At 46.4% G+C, this 18,713-nt stretch overlaps 1 protein-coding gene across 3 annotated transcripts in view; it reads left to right on the top strand.

The window, feature by feature from the left end:
* Positions 1 to 18,713, top strand: part of DENND2A (DENN domain containing 2A) — a 106,112-nt gene that overhangs the window by 64,080 nt on the left and 23,319 nt on the right. For 2 of the 3 annotated variants that reach the window (XM_053254744.1, XM_053254742.1), the window contains 8 exons: positions 1,146 to 1,267; positions 4,672 to 4,869; positions 5,451 to 5,547; positions 8,365 to 8,415; positions 11,100 to 11,287; positions 11,769 to 11,878; positions 14,355 to 14,424; positions 18,114 to 18,191. In XM_053254744.1, coding sequence (XP_053110719.1) covers positions 1,146 to 1,267; positions 4,672 to 4,869; positions 5,451 to 5,547; positions 8,365 to 8,415; positions 11,100 to 11,287; positions 11,769 to 11,878; positions 14,355 to 14,424; positions 18,114 to 18,191 — 914 coding nt within the window. The remainder of the gene's footprint in view (positions 1 to 1,145; positions 1,268 to 4,671; positions 4,870 to 5,450; positions 5,548 to 8,364; positions 8,416 to 11,099; positions 11,288 to 11,768; positions 11,879 to 14,354; positions 14,425 to 18,113; positions 18,192 to 18,713) is intronic. The other variant, XM_053254743.1, reaches the window with a different exon arrangement.

Raw genomic sequence — 18,713 nt, 5'->3', positions numbered from 1 at the left:
TTGGTTCAAATCGGTTAAGTGGTTCACAAGTAAGCCCACTTGTGCCTCAAAAGTTTATGTGTCTGCCATCTTTGGGGCTGGCCATCTTCTCCCCCCACCCCCACCTTCTGCCCCAGTATCAGGGCCCGCTGCCACCTCCTCACCACCTCAGCCGGGCCGGGCCTGCCACTGCCTCGGCCCTCGCCCGGGCCTGCCACCACCACCCGTCGCCAGGCCGGGCCTGCCAGCGGCCCTGTCACACCGCTGGCCAGTTCTCCTCTCTCCTGGGTGCACCAGCCAATCAGGCGCCTCTGCAGTCGCCAATCAGCTGGGCTGCCAGGATGCACATTTCATGGCACACCCAGGAGAAAAAAAAAATATATATATATATATATATGATGGGTTAGGCGGTTCACAAGTTAGCCCACTTGCACTTCAAAAGTTCACGTGTCCGCCATCTTGGATTGGGATTGATGACATCATCGCAAACTATGCTGTTGAGGTGTCCCTATGTGTTCCTACAAGTGTACCCGATTTGGTTCATATTGGTCCAGGCGTTGCGAAGTTGATAGTGGGAGGACACTAGGACGGACACACACACAGAAAGCCAAGTGATCTCATAAGCCTACTGGAAAGTAGGCTAATAAATAAGAAACATCCAACTCTGTGTTGGATTATGGTAATAATATATTAATGCATTGGCCTTCTTCAAACTTTCCAGACCTGAGACCTGCCTTTAACCCTGCCCTGCTTCAACATGCTGTTCTCCCCAACCCCCTCTCTCTCATTTAACTTTTCTCCTTAGCTTTTTCTCTCCAACTTCCCCTCTCATGCAATCTAGCCAGAAAGCTCTCATCAGCTGCTCATGCTCAAGTAGAGCTGCCTCAGTTTTTTTACCAGCCCTGTTCCTGTGCTTTTGAGAACTGCCCCAAACCCAAAAATTACACTGGTGATTCTTTTTTTGCCTGGGCAACATTTAAATGATGAGGAAACCTTGCTTTGCAGTGTGTCAAATTACCCATCTTGCTATTACCAATAAAGGGCAGGAGAAGACTAGATGTACCTCAGCGGGATCAGGAGGGCATTTCCTCAGTTCATAAGACATTGAAAAGCTCATTATTTTGCATGTTTGTTTGTATACTACCTTTGGTGGTTCTCTATTCCAGATCCACCAGCAAAAGAGAACCCCTATGAAGATATTGAGACAAATAGCCGTTGCTTGGGGAAGAAATGTGTCCTGAACTTTCCAGTGTCTCCTTCATCTTCTGTTCCTGGCACACCTACAAAGGTATCCTGGTCTAGCCAGTGTGACTTGAGCATCTCGTGTCCCAAAGTTATATATTTTGGCTGGCATTGTGGGGGTAATGTAGTGGGAAAGTTGACTCTCTGCAGGGAACAAAATGACTTATTCACTCTCTGATGTGGTTTTCCATCTTGGATTAACTCCATGCTGGAGTTCATTTCCTGCCTGCTGAATTTGGTGATTTTAAAGGGATAAACTCTTAAGGCTGCAGAATTCTGGTGGTTCTGGGATGGGTCAGGAATGATGCATTCTAGTCATCTTCTCACTGTGGGTTTTCACTGGCAGATAATAGCAGCCCACAGCCAAAATCATGTGGGAACTCTACAAGACCATATAACAGACTGCTTTTTATGTGGCTGGAAAAGGATATTGGTGAGGAAATGAACCTTCTACCTGTTGATAGGTCCCTATACTGTAGCTACAAATGGCCTAGACTTGGTCAGGGACTTATCTGAGGGATCTCTGTGCTTGTTAGCTCTTCATTACAGGAACCAACTCTTTGCCCTGCTGCAGCTGTGCCTTTACAGATATCTGTGTATGGAGAGAGAGAGAGAGAGAGGGAGAGAGAGAGAGAGAGAGTGAGTGAGTTTAGGGGAGAGGGAGGTAGGTAGGCCTGGGTAAAATGTCTTGGCACACACAGTATTTGAGCTGCTGCTGTCATCTAGGGAGAAAACAGAGAAATGGTGAATATAGCTAATACCTATCTGTTTCCTGGACTTTCTAGAGGTTAAGGCGGCAACATGCCAGCCCTCTTTGCTCTGTCAGAAAAGGCCACCTCTTCATTGTGGTAGCAACCCCATCTATGGCTTACTTAAGGCCAAACCCTGTGTTATTACAGGAATGCTTGGTTGCATCTCCATTTCTGTTTAACAGTCCTAAGGAGGGATCAAGCCAGTTTTGTGGTAGCGAGCATGAATTGTCCCCATTGCTAAGGAGGATTTGTCTGGGTTTACATTTGGATGAGTGAATACCTATGAGCTCTGCTGCTGTAAGATATTCCCCTTAGGGGATGGGGCCGTAGCTCAGTGGCAGAGCGTCTGCTCTGCATGCAGAAGGGCCCAGGTTCACTCCCTGGCATCTCTTGGTAGGCCTGGGAGAGACTTCTGCCTGAAATCTTAGAGAACCACTTCCATTCGGTGTAGACAATACTTCGCTAGATGGATCAATGCTGTGGCTTCGTGTAAGGCAGTGTGGGACTCTGGGTAAGGCTGATGACGGCCGTGCCCCTTTCGTTGGCCTCAGAGTCTCTGTCCTCAGTGGGTGGTGATTTCTAGCCAATTGGGTCTGTCTGTTCCTTCACAGTCAGACCCCCAGCTGCCAACTTCCCTCAGTCTATTGGGAGTCACTGGGCTCTGTAGTGTGGCAGCCCTCCTCCTAGACTGGCCCCTCATCATTGGCTGGGCCAGCCTTATATAGCCCCTGACATGTGGGGCAACTCTCGCAAGATCACTGGGTCTCATGAGATCCCAGCCCAAAATCTCACAAGAGCTGCCTATTCTCACGAGACTATGCTAACTCTGGATGGCGCAGTCTTGCCACTGATAGAGGGCCTGGGCAGCCTCCTGCAGCAGCAGTCAGGGAGTCTGCGCCCCGCGCCTGGCCCAGGAGAAGCAGCGGCACCCAGTGAGGTAGGGAGAGATGGTTGCCATCCTCCTCTGTGCCTGGCCCAGGGGCGATGGACCCCCGACAGGAAGCTTGCAATGTTCCTATGAGGGCAATCTCAGATTGAGGCTGTGGCACAGGGGGAGGAGTCTTAAACTATTTCACAGCATCTTCAAGCTTCTGTGTTCCTCTCCATTTTTTTGTGAAAATGTGCATTGCAATGATATTGTTAACGTGTGTGTGTGTGTGTGTGTGTGTGTGAGAGAGAGAGAGAGAGAGAGAGAGAGAGCGAGAGAGCGCACTAGCTACGTGGGAAATAGAGATGTTAGCATAATCTGGAACAGTTGAACTGTACAGTTGTGTCCCTTCAGTATTGGATCTGCCTTTTCCAGTCCAGCAACATCATCAATTGCATTGCAAGAAATCCTCATTGCAAGATGGGGAAAGTGCATTCATTGTACTCTTAGCATTTTTAAAAATGCAAATTCGGTACAGCTAATCTCAAATTCATTTCCAGTTTGGCAAGAGATTGAGGCTTTTCACATGAGCAGTTGAGTACTGCTTGTGTTGAGTATCGGGATCACTCCTGATCCTGGCACTTCTGCCCGCACTAGCCTGACTTTTAAACCTGGCATTTAGCCAAGGTTAAATGAACCTTGGCAGGCGATCATGTGCATGATCCTGCTGGATTAAAAGGGCTCCCCCCGAGCCTGCTGCCATTTCCGACTGCGAGCCGGGAAAAGGAGTGGCCACGCTCATGCCTCGTGGCACTCTGGAATGTGGAAGAGGGAAGTTCTCCTGCTCCCAGCTCCTGCTGTCGCTGCGCCGTCACTCGTGTGGGTGTGCCCAGCCACTGCTCTTCTGCTGGGGAAGGCAGGCAAGTTCCTGTCTTCCCCGCAGCCCTTGGTCGCAGCCACCAGAGGTCATGGGCATAACCTCACTATCTTTTCCATTGCTATCGCAGGGTGAGATATCGCTGATCTTTCTTCAATGTTCAGAGTTTAGTGAGAAAGACTAATTTCTGTCACCATTACCAACATGCAGAGTGCTTTACAACTCTTATTTTGCTTCGTGCCCAATTTGTGCTTGCACCAGCCCCATATTAACTTTCCTGAGATCACCCAGCAAGCTTTGTGATTGAGCCAGGATTTGAACTTCGGTGTCCCGTATCCAAGCCCAGGACTCGAACCACTTTACCACAATAGACCATGAACAAGTGCCAGACCACTGTGTTGCTACTGGATAGGAGCAATCACAAAATGACAGGGTTAGGGAATGCAGAAATCCATAAATATGCAATTCCAGAATCGTTGAAATGTTTATCTGAAGCAGCTGGTAGTGGCCACTGGCCGGCAGCTGACTGGACCGTTTAACTTCTGGGTCTGATGTGGTACAGTAGCTCCTGCATTCTCCAATGTTTGTGGTTGCTTGGCTAGTTAGTTTTTGTTGGCTTGTTTTGTTTTATAAAGCTCCCAGATCTGGATTGTGAAACCAGTAAGAGTTATTTCCTCATGTGGACGAGACCTCTCAGCAAACCACTGAGAGTTCTGTCACGATGCGGAGAGTAAATCAGGGTCTCTCCCATTGTCTTGCTTGGCCATCCTGTGAAAACGAGAATAGTTGGTGAAATTTATTAGGTTAGCAGTATTCTGCCAAGAATGGTTGTAATGCAGTGTTTCTGTGCTCTTGCCTTGCCTCATTTGAGGTTACTTTTTATGGTGCAGAAACGTAGTTTCCCCAGGATATCCAATTAAACTCTGCTTCCCTGTTTTTCTTCTGTGTTGCAGCTGCTCTCCAAACCCATCTTCTTTCGGCAGAACTCAGAACGACGAAGTTTCAAGTTATTGGACATACGGAAATTGAACCGCGATGGGGCAGGTTCTCCTTCCAAAATCAGTCCCCCATCCACCCCTAGCAGCCCGGATGATACTTTCTTCTCCTTGGGTGATCCTCAGAATGGCAAGAGGAGGAGAAAAATTCCCAAGGTAACTCTCTCTGAGAGCAGGAGAGGGTTTGAGAAGAAGGCCAACCAAAAGAACTTGACAGTACTGTTCAAGATGTACTGAAAACATCTTCCATGAACATCATATGGACACCCTGACTATTCTCCATATTGGAGGTGGATAATTGGATGAAACAGATGGAATTGTAGCTCTAAAAAAGAAGCTAGTTGCTAATGAAGTTAGATTTAGAAATCCTCATCCATTGTGGAGGTTAAATAAATCGTTTTCCAATTTATTTATTTTTTAAAGGTACTTTGGGTTAAAAACTCTCTCAAGAATGTGGTTTGTGAATGGTGTATCCCTAGTCACGAATGAATACTGAGGCTGGGATCCTGAGAGAATGCCCTAGCAGTCTCCCCACCCTATTTCCACTGCGTTCCCCTTGAGTTTTAACTGTTTCCATTAAAGGCCCACAGAAAGATGAACATTCAGTGGATGGTGCAGAGTGAGGAGGAGTGAAAGCAGAAGAACTGATTGATTGGGGCAGACTGTCCATTTTGAATGTTCAGTTATCTTGATTTTGTGGGGAAGCACTAACTCTTCCCCCTCCCTGTTGTGTTAAGCAGCTGGTGTTAAAAATCAATGCTGTTTATGAGGCACGAAGAGGAAAGAAACGAGTCAAGAGGTTGTCACAGTCGACAGAGAGCAGTTCTGGAAGAGGTAAAGAAGTGTTGCCAAAGGAAGCATGTTGGTGCAGAGAGTCTTGGGTCTTTGAACTGTGCCTTGAACTGTGCTTGGTTTTTCTGTTTTAAAAGATGCACTGAAAATAACACTAAATTCTTGTCCCTGATCAGTGTAGCCCATTCTTAAATACGTTAAAGCAGGCCTGCTCAAATTTGCCCCCCCCAGCTGTTTTTGGACTACAGCTCCCATAATCCCCAGCCACAGTGGCCAATAGCCAGGGATTATGGGATTTGTAGGCCAACATCTTCAGGAGACCTGAAGTTGAGTAGCTCTGTGTTAAAGGAATCTCTAAGCATAGAATTATATTACATGGACACAGGACTGCTGCTAAAAAAGACAAGTCTCCCCCACATACAGTACGAGTATATTTAATACAGCTTGCATTGGGTTGATTTACACAGTCGATCAAATCTAGGTTTAATGTGGGTTACCAACATTAGTATGATTATGTGGAACCATATCAAGATGGTTTATGGCCTGAGATGAACCTGAGATTCCCGCCATGTCATGGGTTCACACAACCACACTAAAGTCGGTAACCCAGATTAAACCTAGATGCTGTTATGATGTATGTTTTCCCAGGGGTGGCAGTTCCATGAGGAAGGGTGAGGCAGTTGCCTCAGCCATAGACACAAGCAGGAATGCAGGGGGCAGCAAGTACTGACCCCTACAACCGTGGGTGCTATCCCATGGTCCTCCCTGCTGCTCACTGTCCCCACCCTTCCTCATTGCACTGTGGCATCCTGTTTATTGTCCCCTCCTTGCCCCTCTTCTTTGCTTTTCCCTTCCCACCAAGTAAGCTTGGAACACCCTTTCCTGGTTTAGTGGTATAGTCTGAGAGGTGTTTGCATGCCACTGCTGCCACCTTGACACCATGGCCTGAGAATACTGCCAAGGCAGATGGTGAGGCCATCATATTGTCCTTCACCTCAGGTAGCAAAATGTCTTGGAATGCCCCTGCATTTTCCCCTTCCCCACCAGCAGCAGATATATGCTCAACCATGGCCCTGGATATCTTTTGTACCCTCGAAATTGTGAACAGGAATGCTCATATCCTAGTGTATGCAGATGATGTGGGTTTTAATTTCTCTTTCCTGTTTGGGTCTTTAAAACCCTTTAGGCTGATTTAGCAAATGCTGCAAAACAAGATCAAGTTACCCCGAGACAAAGGTTATGATTTTTGGTAAATGCAGTCCAAGATATAAATGGAGTATAGACCAGCACAAAATTGAACAAGCACCATCCTTTGGATATCTTGATATCTTGTGTGATGAAAATTTGGTATAGATAGGAAGCCTATGAAACATAAGGCACCCACCACCCCCCCCCCAAAAAAAAATTGGTGCTCTGTTGAAGGTCTGTTATGGTAAAGGGGGATGTTTGATTGAACCTGCTCTGAAAATATTCAGCAGTAAGATAGTAGCACAGATGTTATAAGTCAGGGTCCCAACCAGTGTTCCCTCTAACAGGGATTTCCACCCAGATGTTGTTGACTACAACTCCCAGAATCCCCAAGCAAAAGCCATTGCAGGTGAGGATTCTGGGAGTTGTAGTCAACAACATCTGGGTGGGAATCCCTGTGAGAGGGAACACTGGTCCCAACCATTTTTAACAAGTGTACTTTTGCTGTCACAAACCTTCAGCTCAGATACCCCAGACTGCTTTACTTAATCTGGATGTAAGGCAGCCAGGGACTGGAATAGTATATCTTAACTGTAACACTTAAATGTGTGTGTGTGTGTGTGTGTGTGTGTGTGTGTGTGTGTGTGTGTGTGCATGTAAATACATAAAAACATTAATTTAAATATGCACATATACATAAAAACACAAATTTAAGACGACTGGTCACTGGCTCACATCCATACGAAGCTACTAAGTTTATTTGTCCTATTCATTTCAATGGGAGTAATCAGCGCTAATTTTCTGAAACCTGTTAGTCAGGGGGATGAGTACCCTGAGCCTGAGCATGAAGTCAGCCAATCAGGAGCAGAGGAGGAGGGTCTTCGCCCTTCGCCCTCCTCTTCTGCAGTGGACACAACACTGAGAAAGTGTTGGCTTGAAGCCAGCAATCCTTGGATGGGGAACAAATAGTGTGGCTGCGGCATGGGGAGGCAGGAGGGCTCTGAGTACCCCCTGGGAGCCATTCAAGTACTTGAGGGGTACTAGTGCCCCCTGTTGGGAAACTCAGTTATAAGGGATTGAAGTCTCAGAGCCAGTCTAAGCCACCATAAATGTCTTAGAAGTGTCTCTGAGTAAATTCTTGAGAAAATTGTGCTTTCTTTCTATGTAGTTTTGGGGCATACTAAGTTGGACTGGCGTTCCATTATGGCAAGGACACAATCTGCCAAAATAAAATATATCAACAGAATTTCCCTGTTGGCACAGAAGCTGCTTCCCAGAAGGTGTCCCATGGAGCTGCTGTCAGATAATATTTGGAAGGTTGACTACCAGGGATTAATGGGTTGCTCTTCTCTCTTAGATGTGGTAGGATTTGTTAGCAAAGATAACTGGAAATTGATTGGATTTTTTAATTAGGCTCAAGGAAGGATCTTTTTGTAGCTAAGACCACAAAAAATTCTCAATTGTTTTGTTTAGAATCAAATGTTATATGATGAACAAGGAAGAGGAAGTAGTTAAGAGGCAGGTCAGAGAGACCTGGAAAGTCCAGTGTAGCTGACATGCTATTCTTTGAGGAACAGGGCTTCAAAGTCTGAGCTTTGTCTGCTGCCTCATGAAGATTTATTATTTTTTAGAAAATAATCTTCCTTTTCTGTTTCTCTTCCCCGCTGCTAGTTACTGATGAAAACAGTGAATCAGATAGCGACACCGAAGAGAAACTGAAAGGTGAGAAAGTCATGTGATGAAGGCAAAAAGGAGTGTGGCCAGATCTGAATCTTAGCTCTTACAGTTGTGAGTTGGAGGACCATTTTTCACCTAACTCTTCTCTCTCTTCTCCCCACACCAAAGACATCAGGATCTCTTCTATGCTTGAGAACACATTTAGATATTGTAAAAATGTTTTCATTTGGCTTTCTAGCAGATATATGAACTGTTGTACTCCAGAATCCCAGCTTGCAGAGGGGGGGAAATATTACATATGTAACCAATTTAATTGATAAAAGCAAAGTTTTGTCTTAATATGTTGGGTTTGGGTTTCTCCCCCACCACACCTTCTGTTGGGGTGAAATTGAAGTGGGTGGGTTGCCAATAGGTAGGAAAGGTATATGGTAGAGAAGCTTACAGAATCTGGCTTTACTGATGTAGCGGATTAAAGCCTTTGTCTCAGAGCAAGCTCCCATGAAGGAAAGTAATGCTGAATCATCCCTGCCAAGCTGTGTGGCTAGGCTTCTCCTAAAACTATTTTGTATTATTGGTAGGTTCAAAATGCTGCCACCACCACCCCTTTTATCGACAGAGCTTGAACCTCCCTGGGCTTGGGGTGGAATCCCAGGGAAGACTCTCTTAATTTGGCTCTTGGACAAGTACAAAAGTCTTCCACATGCAAGCCTACACGTGGTGAGAAAACTGATAGTTGCTGAACGTTTGAGGACGTGTTTGCACCAGAGAAATCCCCCTTCGCCCCTGTCCCTTTTCCTGAGTTAAAAACCAACTCGGAGAGGCTTGTAAAAAGAAAAGAACTAAAAAAAACCCAGTTTTATTCCATTACTGCAGACTGCTTCCATCTGAGACTTTCTCAGCTTTTAGATACAGTTAAAAATACTTAGTAGGTTACAAAAATATGTTGTCTTAATGCACAATTAAATGTTTATAGTGTCTTTTGCTATGCCCTAGGTAGGATGGGCATAGGCTAGTGTTTCTTATTTTAGTTACATTACAGGTAAACAATAATAGAACAGTATCAGGAATATGCAAAAGCACGCACACCAAAGAAATAGAAATTCTAACGCAAACTCCTACTAAACCACTTTCTCCTGCCCTAAAATTCCAAAGTTACTAGTCTTGGCTTCCTTTTCCCTTTAACTCACCAAACTCCGGTTGAGAATCAAGCCCCTGCAGTTCTATCTTCCAAGAGCTGCAGTCATCCTCCTGCATGTCCCCCTCTGCATCTCCTGCCTAGCTTCTTCTAACAAAGACCTCTCTTCATCCTGGCAACAGCTCTCTAGGTCCCACCCACCTGGTGTGCTGATTGGCTGAACTCTGGAGTTCACTAGCCTGTCAGTCAAGACAGGGTTCACTTCTGGTTAACTCTTTAGTGGGAGGGGAGGCTGGTCACTACAATTGGGTTCTGCTACACGTTTTCTGATTCTGTTCTTCCAGGAGTATCTTCCTGACTGGAACTCAGCTGATTGAAATCTTGGTTTTTGTCCAGAATCTGGTTTGGGGGCTGCATCCTCTTTGAGTCAGTTATGTGATCCAGTGGTATCTATAGCCCTATTCACATTATGTTCAACACCCATATAATGAATGTACAGTGTACACAGGTCCCACTGAAGCCAGCTGTTGATCCACGGGACATGTACCCTTAAGCTCCAGAAGTCCTGCAGAGGGGAAGGAGCAGGTAGTAGCAATGCAATGGCAAGACTGTTTAAGCCTTCAGTTCATTTCAGATCATTGCTGGAACAACATCCTAGCTTACTGCTATTGTATCTTGTGGATCCACCCTGTTCCTGCCCAGTGATCTGGCTCTGGTCCTGGTTTTTCTGCTTGGATTCCTGCCAATACCTTTGCCACACTTGTTCAGCTGTATTCCTGCAGGCCTCAGTCTGAAACAGAATTATTTCTAATTGTAACCAACTAGATCCTGTAATCCTAGAACTATGATGGAACAGAACTGGGCCACTTGTTCCCAGCATATAGCAAGGAAGCCACGTTTGGGGAGACCATTGTTTTGTTTCTCAATGCATATATACACCCTTAAGCTTTTCTAATTAAAAAGTTTCTCTTACAATTTACAGGCCTTTTCATCCCTTTGCCAGCTCACGGCAGGCATTTTGAAGGCCCTTTGCCTGCTCACTGCAGGCATTTTGAAGGTTGCCGTGCATGTTCACTGGCCATTTGTGTGCCTGGGTCATGACATTTAGAACACACACACCCCTTGAGCCGGGCCCAAACAGGTTTGGCCTCAAGCCAAACTGGGGCCCGGCTCGACATGCATGGAACCAGGCCCAGTTCAGTTCGAGTCCGGTTCAGTTCGGACTGGGCTTCCTGGTTCTGTGCAAACCCTCTGATTGTGGTGGCCCAGGGACATTTGCCCCCCTTTGTCCAGTAGTGACTATGCCGCTGCTTGCTTCCACTGTTCAGACACTGCACTGCATTGCTCTCCCTCCTTCTGATGTCCTCCTAGAAAGCTCATGGTAGCACATCTCCTAACATGACATTTGGTCCTTTATGATCATTTCGCTTTGCAGTATGATGGCATCATTTGGAAATGTTTTTGCTGCTGATAATGGCATGAAGGAATCCCAGTCCATTTTAAATCATGGTGAACATGATGTTGAAAGCCACGGCAAGGTATTGGGGGAGAAAACATGCAAACTAGCAATATGACACGGGCTTTCTTTGCACAGCGCACAGCCAGCGCCTGGTCCATGTGAAGTCTCGCCTGAAACAAGCCCCCAGGTACCAAACCTTGGAGCGGGATCTGATCGAATACCAAGAGAGGCAGCTCTTTGAGTACTTCGTGGTGGTGTCATTGCACAAGAAACAGGCTTGTGCCCTGTACGTCCCGGAAGTCACGCAGCAGTTTCCGTTAAAGGTGAGGCATGTGGTGGAGCAGCCTTTCCTGCCATCTTGAACTGCTGGCTGAGCAGACAAAATGCAAGGATTTTCCAGGGAAAGCAGAGAGATAGGCTTACTGCAGTTATAGGGGAAAAACTCTTAGATGATGAAGCACCCTAGTTATGAACGCCTCTGAAAATGTTCATTATCTCCGTGATGTATGCTGGGAGCACCAGGTTCGATTTCAAAGAGCCTGATACATGCTGAAGTCAGCTACATGGAGTGATACATCAGATTTGATGGCAGCACAAAAGAGGAAAAATTCATTCAGGCGGTGAGGAGTGGGGGATGTGACGTTCAGGTGAGCTAGACAAGCAGCTATGTTAATATCTTCCAGGCAGAAGCTCAGTCTCTGTCATCACCTCTCAGTTTATCACAGGAGAAATACTTCAAGTCCTTCCACTCCCCCCTAACTAATCAGAAACATTCCCCCTCTTTCTGCATTCTTTCTCCGCTAGCTGGAACGTTCCTTCAAGTTCATGAGGGAGGCAGAGGACCAGTTGAAAGCCATTCCCCAGTTTTGCTTCCCTGATGCAAAAGACTGGGCGCCTGTCTGCCAGTTTACCAGGCAAGTTGAATGTTAATTTTGCATTTCTCCCATAGGCAAATAGTGTCACATTGGGGAATGGTGAGTCACTGATGGAAACCAACTGCTGAAGAGTTCATTACTGGAAGAACAAGAAGATTAGATCAACAGTCCACCTAGTTTAGTGCCAACTTTCGGATAGCAGCTAGCCTGTAGGAAGCACACAAGGGCACATGGTTAGCTAGGCTGTGCCCCACAGGTTACTTCTTTAGAGCCAGTATGGTTTAACATATCGAACTAGGATTGGGGAGCCAGGGTTCAAACCCCCATTTGGCCATGAATCTGATTGTGTGGTGCTGAGCCATGAAACTGAGCTATCTTTTAGCCTAACCTACCACACAGGGTTGTTGTGAGGATAAAATAGTGGCGGAGGCGGAACTATGTATATTGGTCTGAGCTCCTTGGAGCAAAGGAAGGATATAGTTTATTACAATTTTGATACAGAACAGCAAATTTTTTAAAAAAATTATCAAACGTTATCATACATCAGTGCACGATTTCCAGAATGCATACCATTCACAATATTATTTTTTGTTTGTTTGATTGATTGATTGATTTTTATACCGCCCTTCCAAAAATGGCTCAGGGCAGTTTACACAGAGAAATAATAAATAAACCAGATGCGTCCCTGTCGCCAAAGGGCTCACAATCTAAAGGAAACATAAGATACACACCAGCAACAGTCACTGGAGGTACTGTGGTGGGGGTGGATAGGGCCAGTTACTCTCCCCCTGCTAAATAAAGAAAATCACCATGTTAAAAGGTGCCTCTCTGCCAAGTTAGCAGGGTCCCTCTCATATCCCCACCCCCAAATAAATAAAAAATTACAATTAAAAAAGATAAAATGTTTTGAAGAGTCTCCATAGACAGAATAATGACATACAAATCAAATATAGCAGTTTGCAAACCAATCCAAACCATAAAAAGCACCAGGAATGCTTTTTACCAGCTGCGATGGATTCAACAACTCTGCTGGTTCCTTGAGGAGAATGATCTGAAATCAGTGGTACACCTGGTAACCTCCAGCTTGGACTACTGCAATGCGCTCTATGTAAGGCTGCCTTTGTTCATAGTTAGGAAACTTCTGTTAGTTCAAAATGCAGCAGGCAGCCAGCTTGGTCTCGGTGGTACTGCGGAGAGATCACTTTATGCTTGTTCTTAAACAGTTGCACTGGCTGCTGATCTGTTTCCAGGCAAGGCACAAAGTGCTGGTTCTTATCTTTAAAGCCCTGAATGGCTTAGGTGCAGGTTGCCTGAGAGAGTGCCTTTCTCAACAAGATCCCCACTTCTCTTTAAGATAATCAAGCTGGGTCCATCTTCAGGTGCCACTGGTTCAGCTGGTGGTGACCAGTGTTCCCTCTAACAGGGATTCCCAGATGTTATTGACTACAACTCCCTTAATCCCCAAGCAAAAGCCATTACAGCTGGGGATTCTGGGAGTTGTAGTCAGCATCTGGGAATCCCTGTTAGAGGGAACACTGGTGGTGACCTGAGACGGAGGCTTCTCAGTTGTTGCCCTAAGTTGTGGAACACGCTCCCTGTGGATATGAGAGGATTATCTTCCTTGGAGGCCTTCAGGAGAGCCTTAAAGACCCGTCTTTTTAGCCTGATATCTAGTGTTAATTTTAACCTGCTTTTAAATGGTTTTTGATTTTAATTGCCATGTGTTTTTTATTTTAATGTAAACCGCCCTGAGCCACTTTAGAAAGGACGGTATATAAGTCCAATAAATAAATAAAATTTATAAATAAACATAGAAACAAATATACTCATGAATTTGGTCACCTGTCCCCTTTTTTCCAAAGATACTTTCTCTTTGGCTGCTAACTTGGCAAAGAGGCACCTTTTAACATGGTGATTCTCTTTATTGAGCAGGGGGAGAGTAACTGGCCCTATCCACTCCCAGCACTGTACCTCCAGTGACTGTTGCTGGTGTCTATCTGATGTTTCTTTTTAGATTGTGAGCCCTCTGGGGACAGGGTTCCATCGTATTTGTTTGTTATTTCTCTGTGTAAACCGCCCTGAGCCATTTTTGGAAGGGTGGTATAGAAATCAAATAAATGAATAAATAAAGCCCAGGAGTGGCCTATACAGGCAGGGTGGGGAAGACAGTAAATGAGCCAGAGTTGCAACTCATTCCTGCTCTCCCCGCCCACCACATTCTGTCTCTTTTCTCCCACTGCTATGTTAAACCCAGGCATGCAGACTGATTATTCACCTGGTTGGGGAACCATATGGGCCGCTCCTGCTAAAGCCATGAAACCTGTTGACCAATTTTCAGTGCCTGGGGTTGTTACTCCTTAGCGGAGTATTTAGACATGCAATTCCTCCAGCTTCAGTCTGAAGTAGTAAATCTGAGGAGTTCTGCACTCCTGATATTCTCTCCATGTCTCTGTGTATATCATCTTGCCATGGGAGTTTATCTTTCATTTATTATGTATTTATCTCTTTCCTTCAGTGAGACTTTCTCGTTTGTCTTGACTAGTGAAGATGGCAGCCGAAGGTTTGGATACTGCAGAAGACTACTGGTAACTATTGGTGATTCTTTTTCTCACAGCAGGGTCAAAAAGGGGGAGATCCTTCCTTTTAAACCATCGACACTGTCCACCCCACCTAAAACAAACCAGTGAACAAGTCCTCATACAGTAGGCCTGTTCACACAACTAAGGTAGGAGGCCTCGTACCCTGGTTTGCATGGGCGTGTGAATGCACAAAAATCCTCCAACCCAGGTTGCTCAAAACAGGGTAGCCCAACTTCTGTACCCTGCTCTTAACCCAGGAAGGAGGAAAAGAGAGTTCTCCTACCTTCTTGTTTTGGTCGTGTGAATCCATTTACCTTCCATAGCACCTACAACTAGCAGACCTGGATACAATAGAGAGCTGCAGCTACAGAGGCTGCCATTCGTGAATGTGCCACTCTGCAGAACACATTCTATGATCCAATGCTTACAGCAGCTTCAGGAGGGCTGGGCCCACCGCCTGTCCTTTGGCCTCTCATGGCCAATGAGAGGACAACTACTGATGTAATGAGGTTTGCCAGTCTACTGGCAGCAAAAAGCATGCTAGAAAGGCTTTCTCAGCCCTAGGGGGACCTTCTATGCTTCCAGCTCTTGATTTCAGGAATGGAGGCTTCTCCTGGCTTAAATGTGTGTGTGCTAGGTTTGGTGACCCAAACAGAGGTTCCGATTTTCTGTTGCTACTAGGGTATACACTTTTTACCCCCCCCCCCAAAAAAAACCACACACACTCCCATATGATCATGTGAAAGGCCCCAATATATCTTAACACAGCTCAACAGCCAATATTTTTCTATTTTAGTCTCACATGGTTTGGTTTTCTTTCCCAGTGAACAATAAAATGACACTATTGTTCTAAAAGTGACTAATGACTAGTCTATATGTCTTCCCATGGTCTTTTGTGTGTGTGTGAGAAGTTAGTTCACTAGCATTTGTTTGCCATTTCCTTTTCCTTCTTCCTTTGATAGAAGCTAACATTTGTTTTGCAGTTAGGATGCACGCAAATGGTTTTTCTTGTTTGCGTTCGTAAGAAATCCTGAGAGCAGTACCACTGGATCACATGAAGTTCACAAACAATATTTATTTATTTATTTATCATGTTTCTATGCCGCCTGATATAAATTGTTATTTGAGCCGTGCACGTGTGTGTGATAAATATATAATACTGAGGTCTTTCACACCTCATGGCCGCTGCTGGGTGCAATGTGGGGAAGGCAGGAACTCAGCAACAGTGCGGTGACCGCAGGAGCTGGGAGCAGGACTCCCCCCCCTCCCCCCCTCCCAGGGTGCCCTGGGGCACGAGTGCAGGGGCTGCAGCTGCCACGTTCGGCGCAGCCACTCCTTCCCCCAAGCTCACTGCCAGAAATGGCAGCAGGCCAGGGGGAAGCCATTCAACCTGGCAGCACTCACCCAGACAATCGCTGGCCGAGGTTAAGTGAACCATAGGTCTGCTTAACCTCAGCTGAACACCGGATTAAAAACTCTGGCTTGGTATGGGGGCAGTGCCAGGGTTGGGCTCGATCCTGGCGCTTCACACAAGCAGTCTAGTCCAGGCTGCTGTGCCCGAGCCTGGGCTGGGTTGTGCGTGTGAACAGCCTCAATATTTTTCTGAATTTTCAATAGGAAATCTCTTCCCATTTATCTTGTAACTATAGTCTATGATTTTTTCAGTCTTTTATATGTATGTATGTGTGTGCATATCAAAAGTTCTTAAACTTGGGTCCCCAGATGTTGTTTGACCAGGGCTCCCATTATCCCCAGCCACAATAACCTTTGGCCATTGTGGCTGGGGATAATGGGAGTTGTAGTCCAGCAACATTTGGGGGCCCAGATGTCCTTTGGCCATTGTGGCTGGGCAAGATGGGAGTTGTATAGAATAATGAAACATTAACTAGCTGACCTGGCGCAGAGTATCTGCACCCCTCGTTCTCCCTGAAGTTCTTCTTACGATTGGTGAGAAGAGCTTCTTCTGGGTCTGCGGGGAGAGCAGGTTTAGCCCACTCTCCCCGCAGATGAGCAGCCGCTCGTAGCTGGGTGGCCGGATCAGCCGCCCACACGGCTGCTGGCTCTGTCACGGAGCCAGCGGGGGCTGTGGGGATCAGGGGCCGCATGGCCCCCAGAAGTGCCAGGATGCCCCACATGAGCGCGCAGGGCATCCTGGAGAGAACCCCAAGCCTGGGAGGCTGTTTGCAACCTCCCAGTTGGGGGTCTACTCATGTGTCGCCACACACCGTGGCGTAACACGAGCAACCAAATGAGGTTAACAGAGCTCTCGCTCCATTAACCTAATTTAAGGGGAGAGGGAATTAGGCGGGCTAGCCGCCTTGGCAGCACCGGGCTCGCCTGAGAGCCTGGTGGTTCCCACGATCTCTGGAAAGCGGGCTAAGCTCCCCAGCACGCTTTCCAGAGATCATGGGAATAGCCTCCCTGTCTCTCCCCACCCCCATCATCATTTCCTTCTCCCCCTGCCCCAGTTCATTCCTCCTTGGCGGCCGACTGGCCTGGCCACCGCTTCTCCTCCCTGCCCGGCGGCTCTCCCTGACTGGTGGCCGGCCTGGCTGCCACTTCTCCTCCCAGTCGGCAGCCAGCCGGCCTGGCCACCGCTGCTTCTCCCCACCTGCTTAGCTGTTCTCCTGGCCAGCAGTTTCTTTCTGCCGATCCGCATCGCTAATCGGCAGCTGCTTGCAAACTCTCGTGAGAGCTGCCACACATGGAATTAGCAAAGGGTACGCCTTAGAGAAATATATATAAAGAAGATAGTGTTTTAGAATTAGTCAATGGATAGACGATATTAGATTTTTTTGTTGTTCTATTGTTAGCATCTTCTAACCTGGAATACTGGAAGAAGAGAGGAATAAAACCAACACATTTCTGGACCAGCACATTTCATTAGACTGGTTCTCCCAACTGCAACTAAGTTGGGGAAGCTTCTAACCAAGACACAGTAGCTATGTGCATTTTGAAAAATTGATCATGTGAACAGTGAAAAAGTCCCGTTGGAGGACCTGGAAGTGATTGTGTGGGAGGAGCAATCCTAGTTGGTCAGCGTGGGAAATAGACCTCTTCTATCCTAGTTCAAATCTAAGATTATCAATGTCAGTTGTCTGTGCCAATCAGCTAGGATTGCTCCTTCCACACTATCATTTCCAAGTCCTCTAATGGGGATTTTTACCACCCACACAGTAGATTTTCAGGAGTGCACATGGCTGCTGTGTCTTAGCTGGGCACTCCCCCAACTTAGTTGTGATTATGAGAACCAACCCCCAGCAAATGTTCCTGCCTTTGTTAAATCATTCACCTAATGCACATCATATTGTATCAAAATGATCATTCACCCTTACTGCTTAAAGCTGCACTACAAAGTCCCACTTATCCCACATTCTTTATTATAGCCTTATGGATTTCATTAGAATATTTAGAGCTGCTAGAAGTTGAGTCTGTTTTTGCAACCAAATCCAAGCAGCCGTTTCCTTCTTCATGCTGCAGACTCTAAATATCTGACTAAATTGCTTTTTAGAAAATCAGAATAATGTTTATGTTCCCAAAGCACTTAGGGACCTATTTTACTGTTTTCAAGACTTTGTAAGGAGGACTAAGTTGAGGAAAACTGTGCTGTATATGGACTCATCAGCTTTCTGTTTCTTCAACTTAATTGTTATGTATTTGTGTGGGTGTGTCTTGTGTTTTGTCTCTCTTGAAAGCCCAGTGGGAAAGGGAAGCGTCTTCCTGAAGTTTACTGCATCGTGAGCCGCCTCGGATGTTTCAACCTCTTTTCTAAGGTGAAGAAGACGGAGATGGACAATGTCTTCATCTATAGATAAAGGGGAAGCTAGATGAACATAAGAACAGCCCTGCTGGATCAGGTCCAAGGCCCATCTAGTCCAGCGTCCTGTTTCGCACAGTTGCCCACCAGATGCCGCTGGAAGCCACAGGCAGGAATTGAGGGAATGCCCTCTCTCCTGCCATTACTCCCCTGAAACTGGTACTCAGAGGCACCCTGCCTTTGAGGCTGGAGGTGGCCTATAGCCCTCTGACTAGTAGCCATTGGTAGACCTCTCCACCATGAAGTTATGAAGAGCAGAACACACCGAGAGACAATTTAGTATGTGCGGAGGGAGCAGGACAGTTGCTTTTCCGTAAAGGGGTGCTCCAAGGTGTTGTGGTGCTGGAGTTGAGGCATCAAATACTGCCTTGCCCTGTGCCCCTGGTGGGAGCCAGCCCTCTTACAATCTTGTAAAGTGGAGCAGGGGTCAGGGAAGTTGCAGCCTCCTCTTCTCTCCTTGTGCTGCTCGCAAGGAGTA

Source organism: Hemicordylus capensis, chromosome 5, assembly GCF_027244095.1.
Source record: "Hemicordylus capensis ecotype Gifberg chromosome 5, rHemCap1.1.pri, whole genome shotgun sequence".
In the NCBI taxonomy this organism is placed as follows: Eukaryota; Metazoa; Chordata; class Lepidosauria; order Squamata; family Cordylidae; genus Hemicordylus; species Hemicordylus capensis.
The sequence above is the reverse complement of the archived record's forward strand: the minus strand, read 5'-3'. Positions and strand labels throughout refer to the sequence as shown.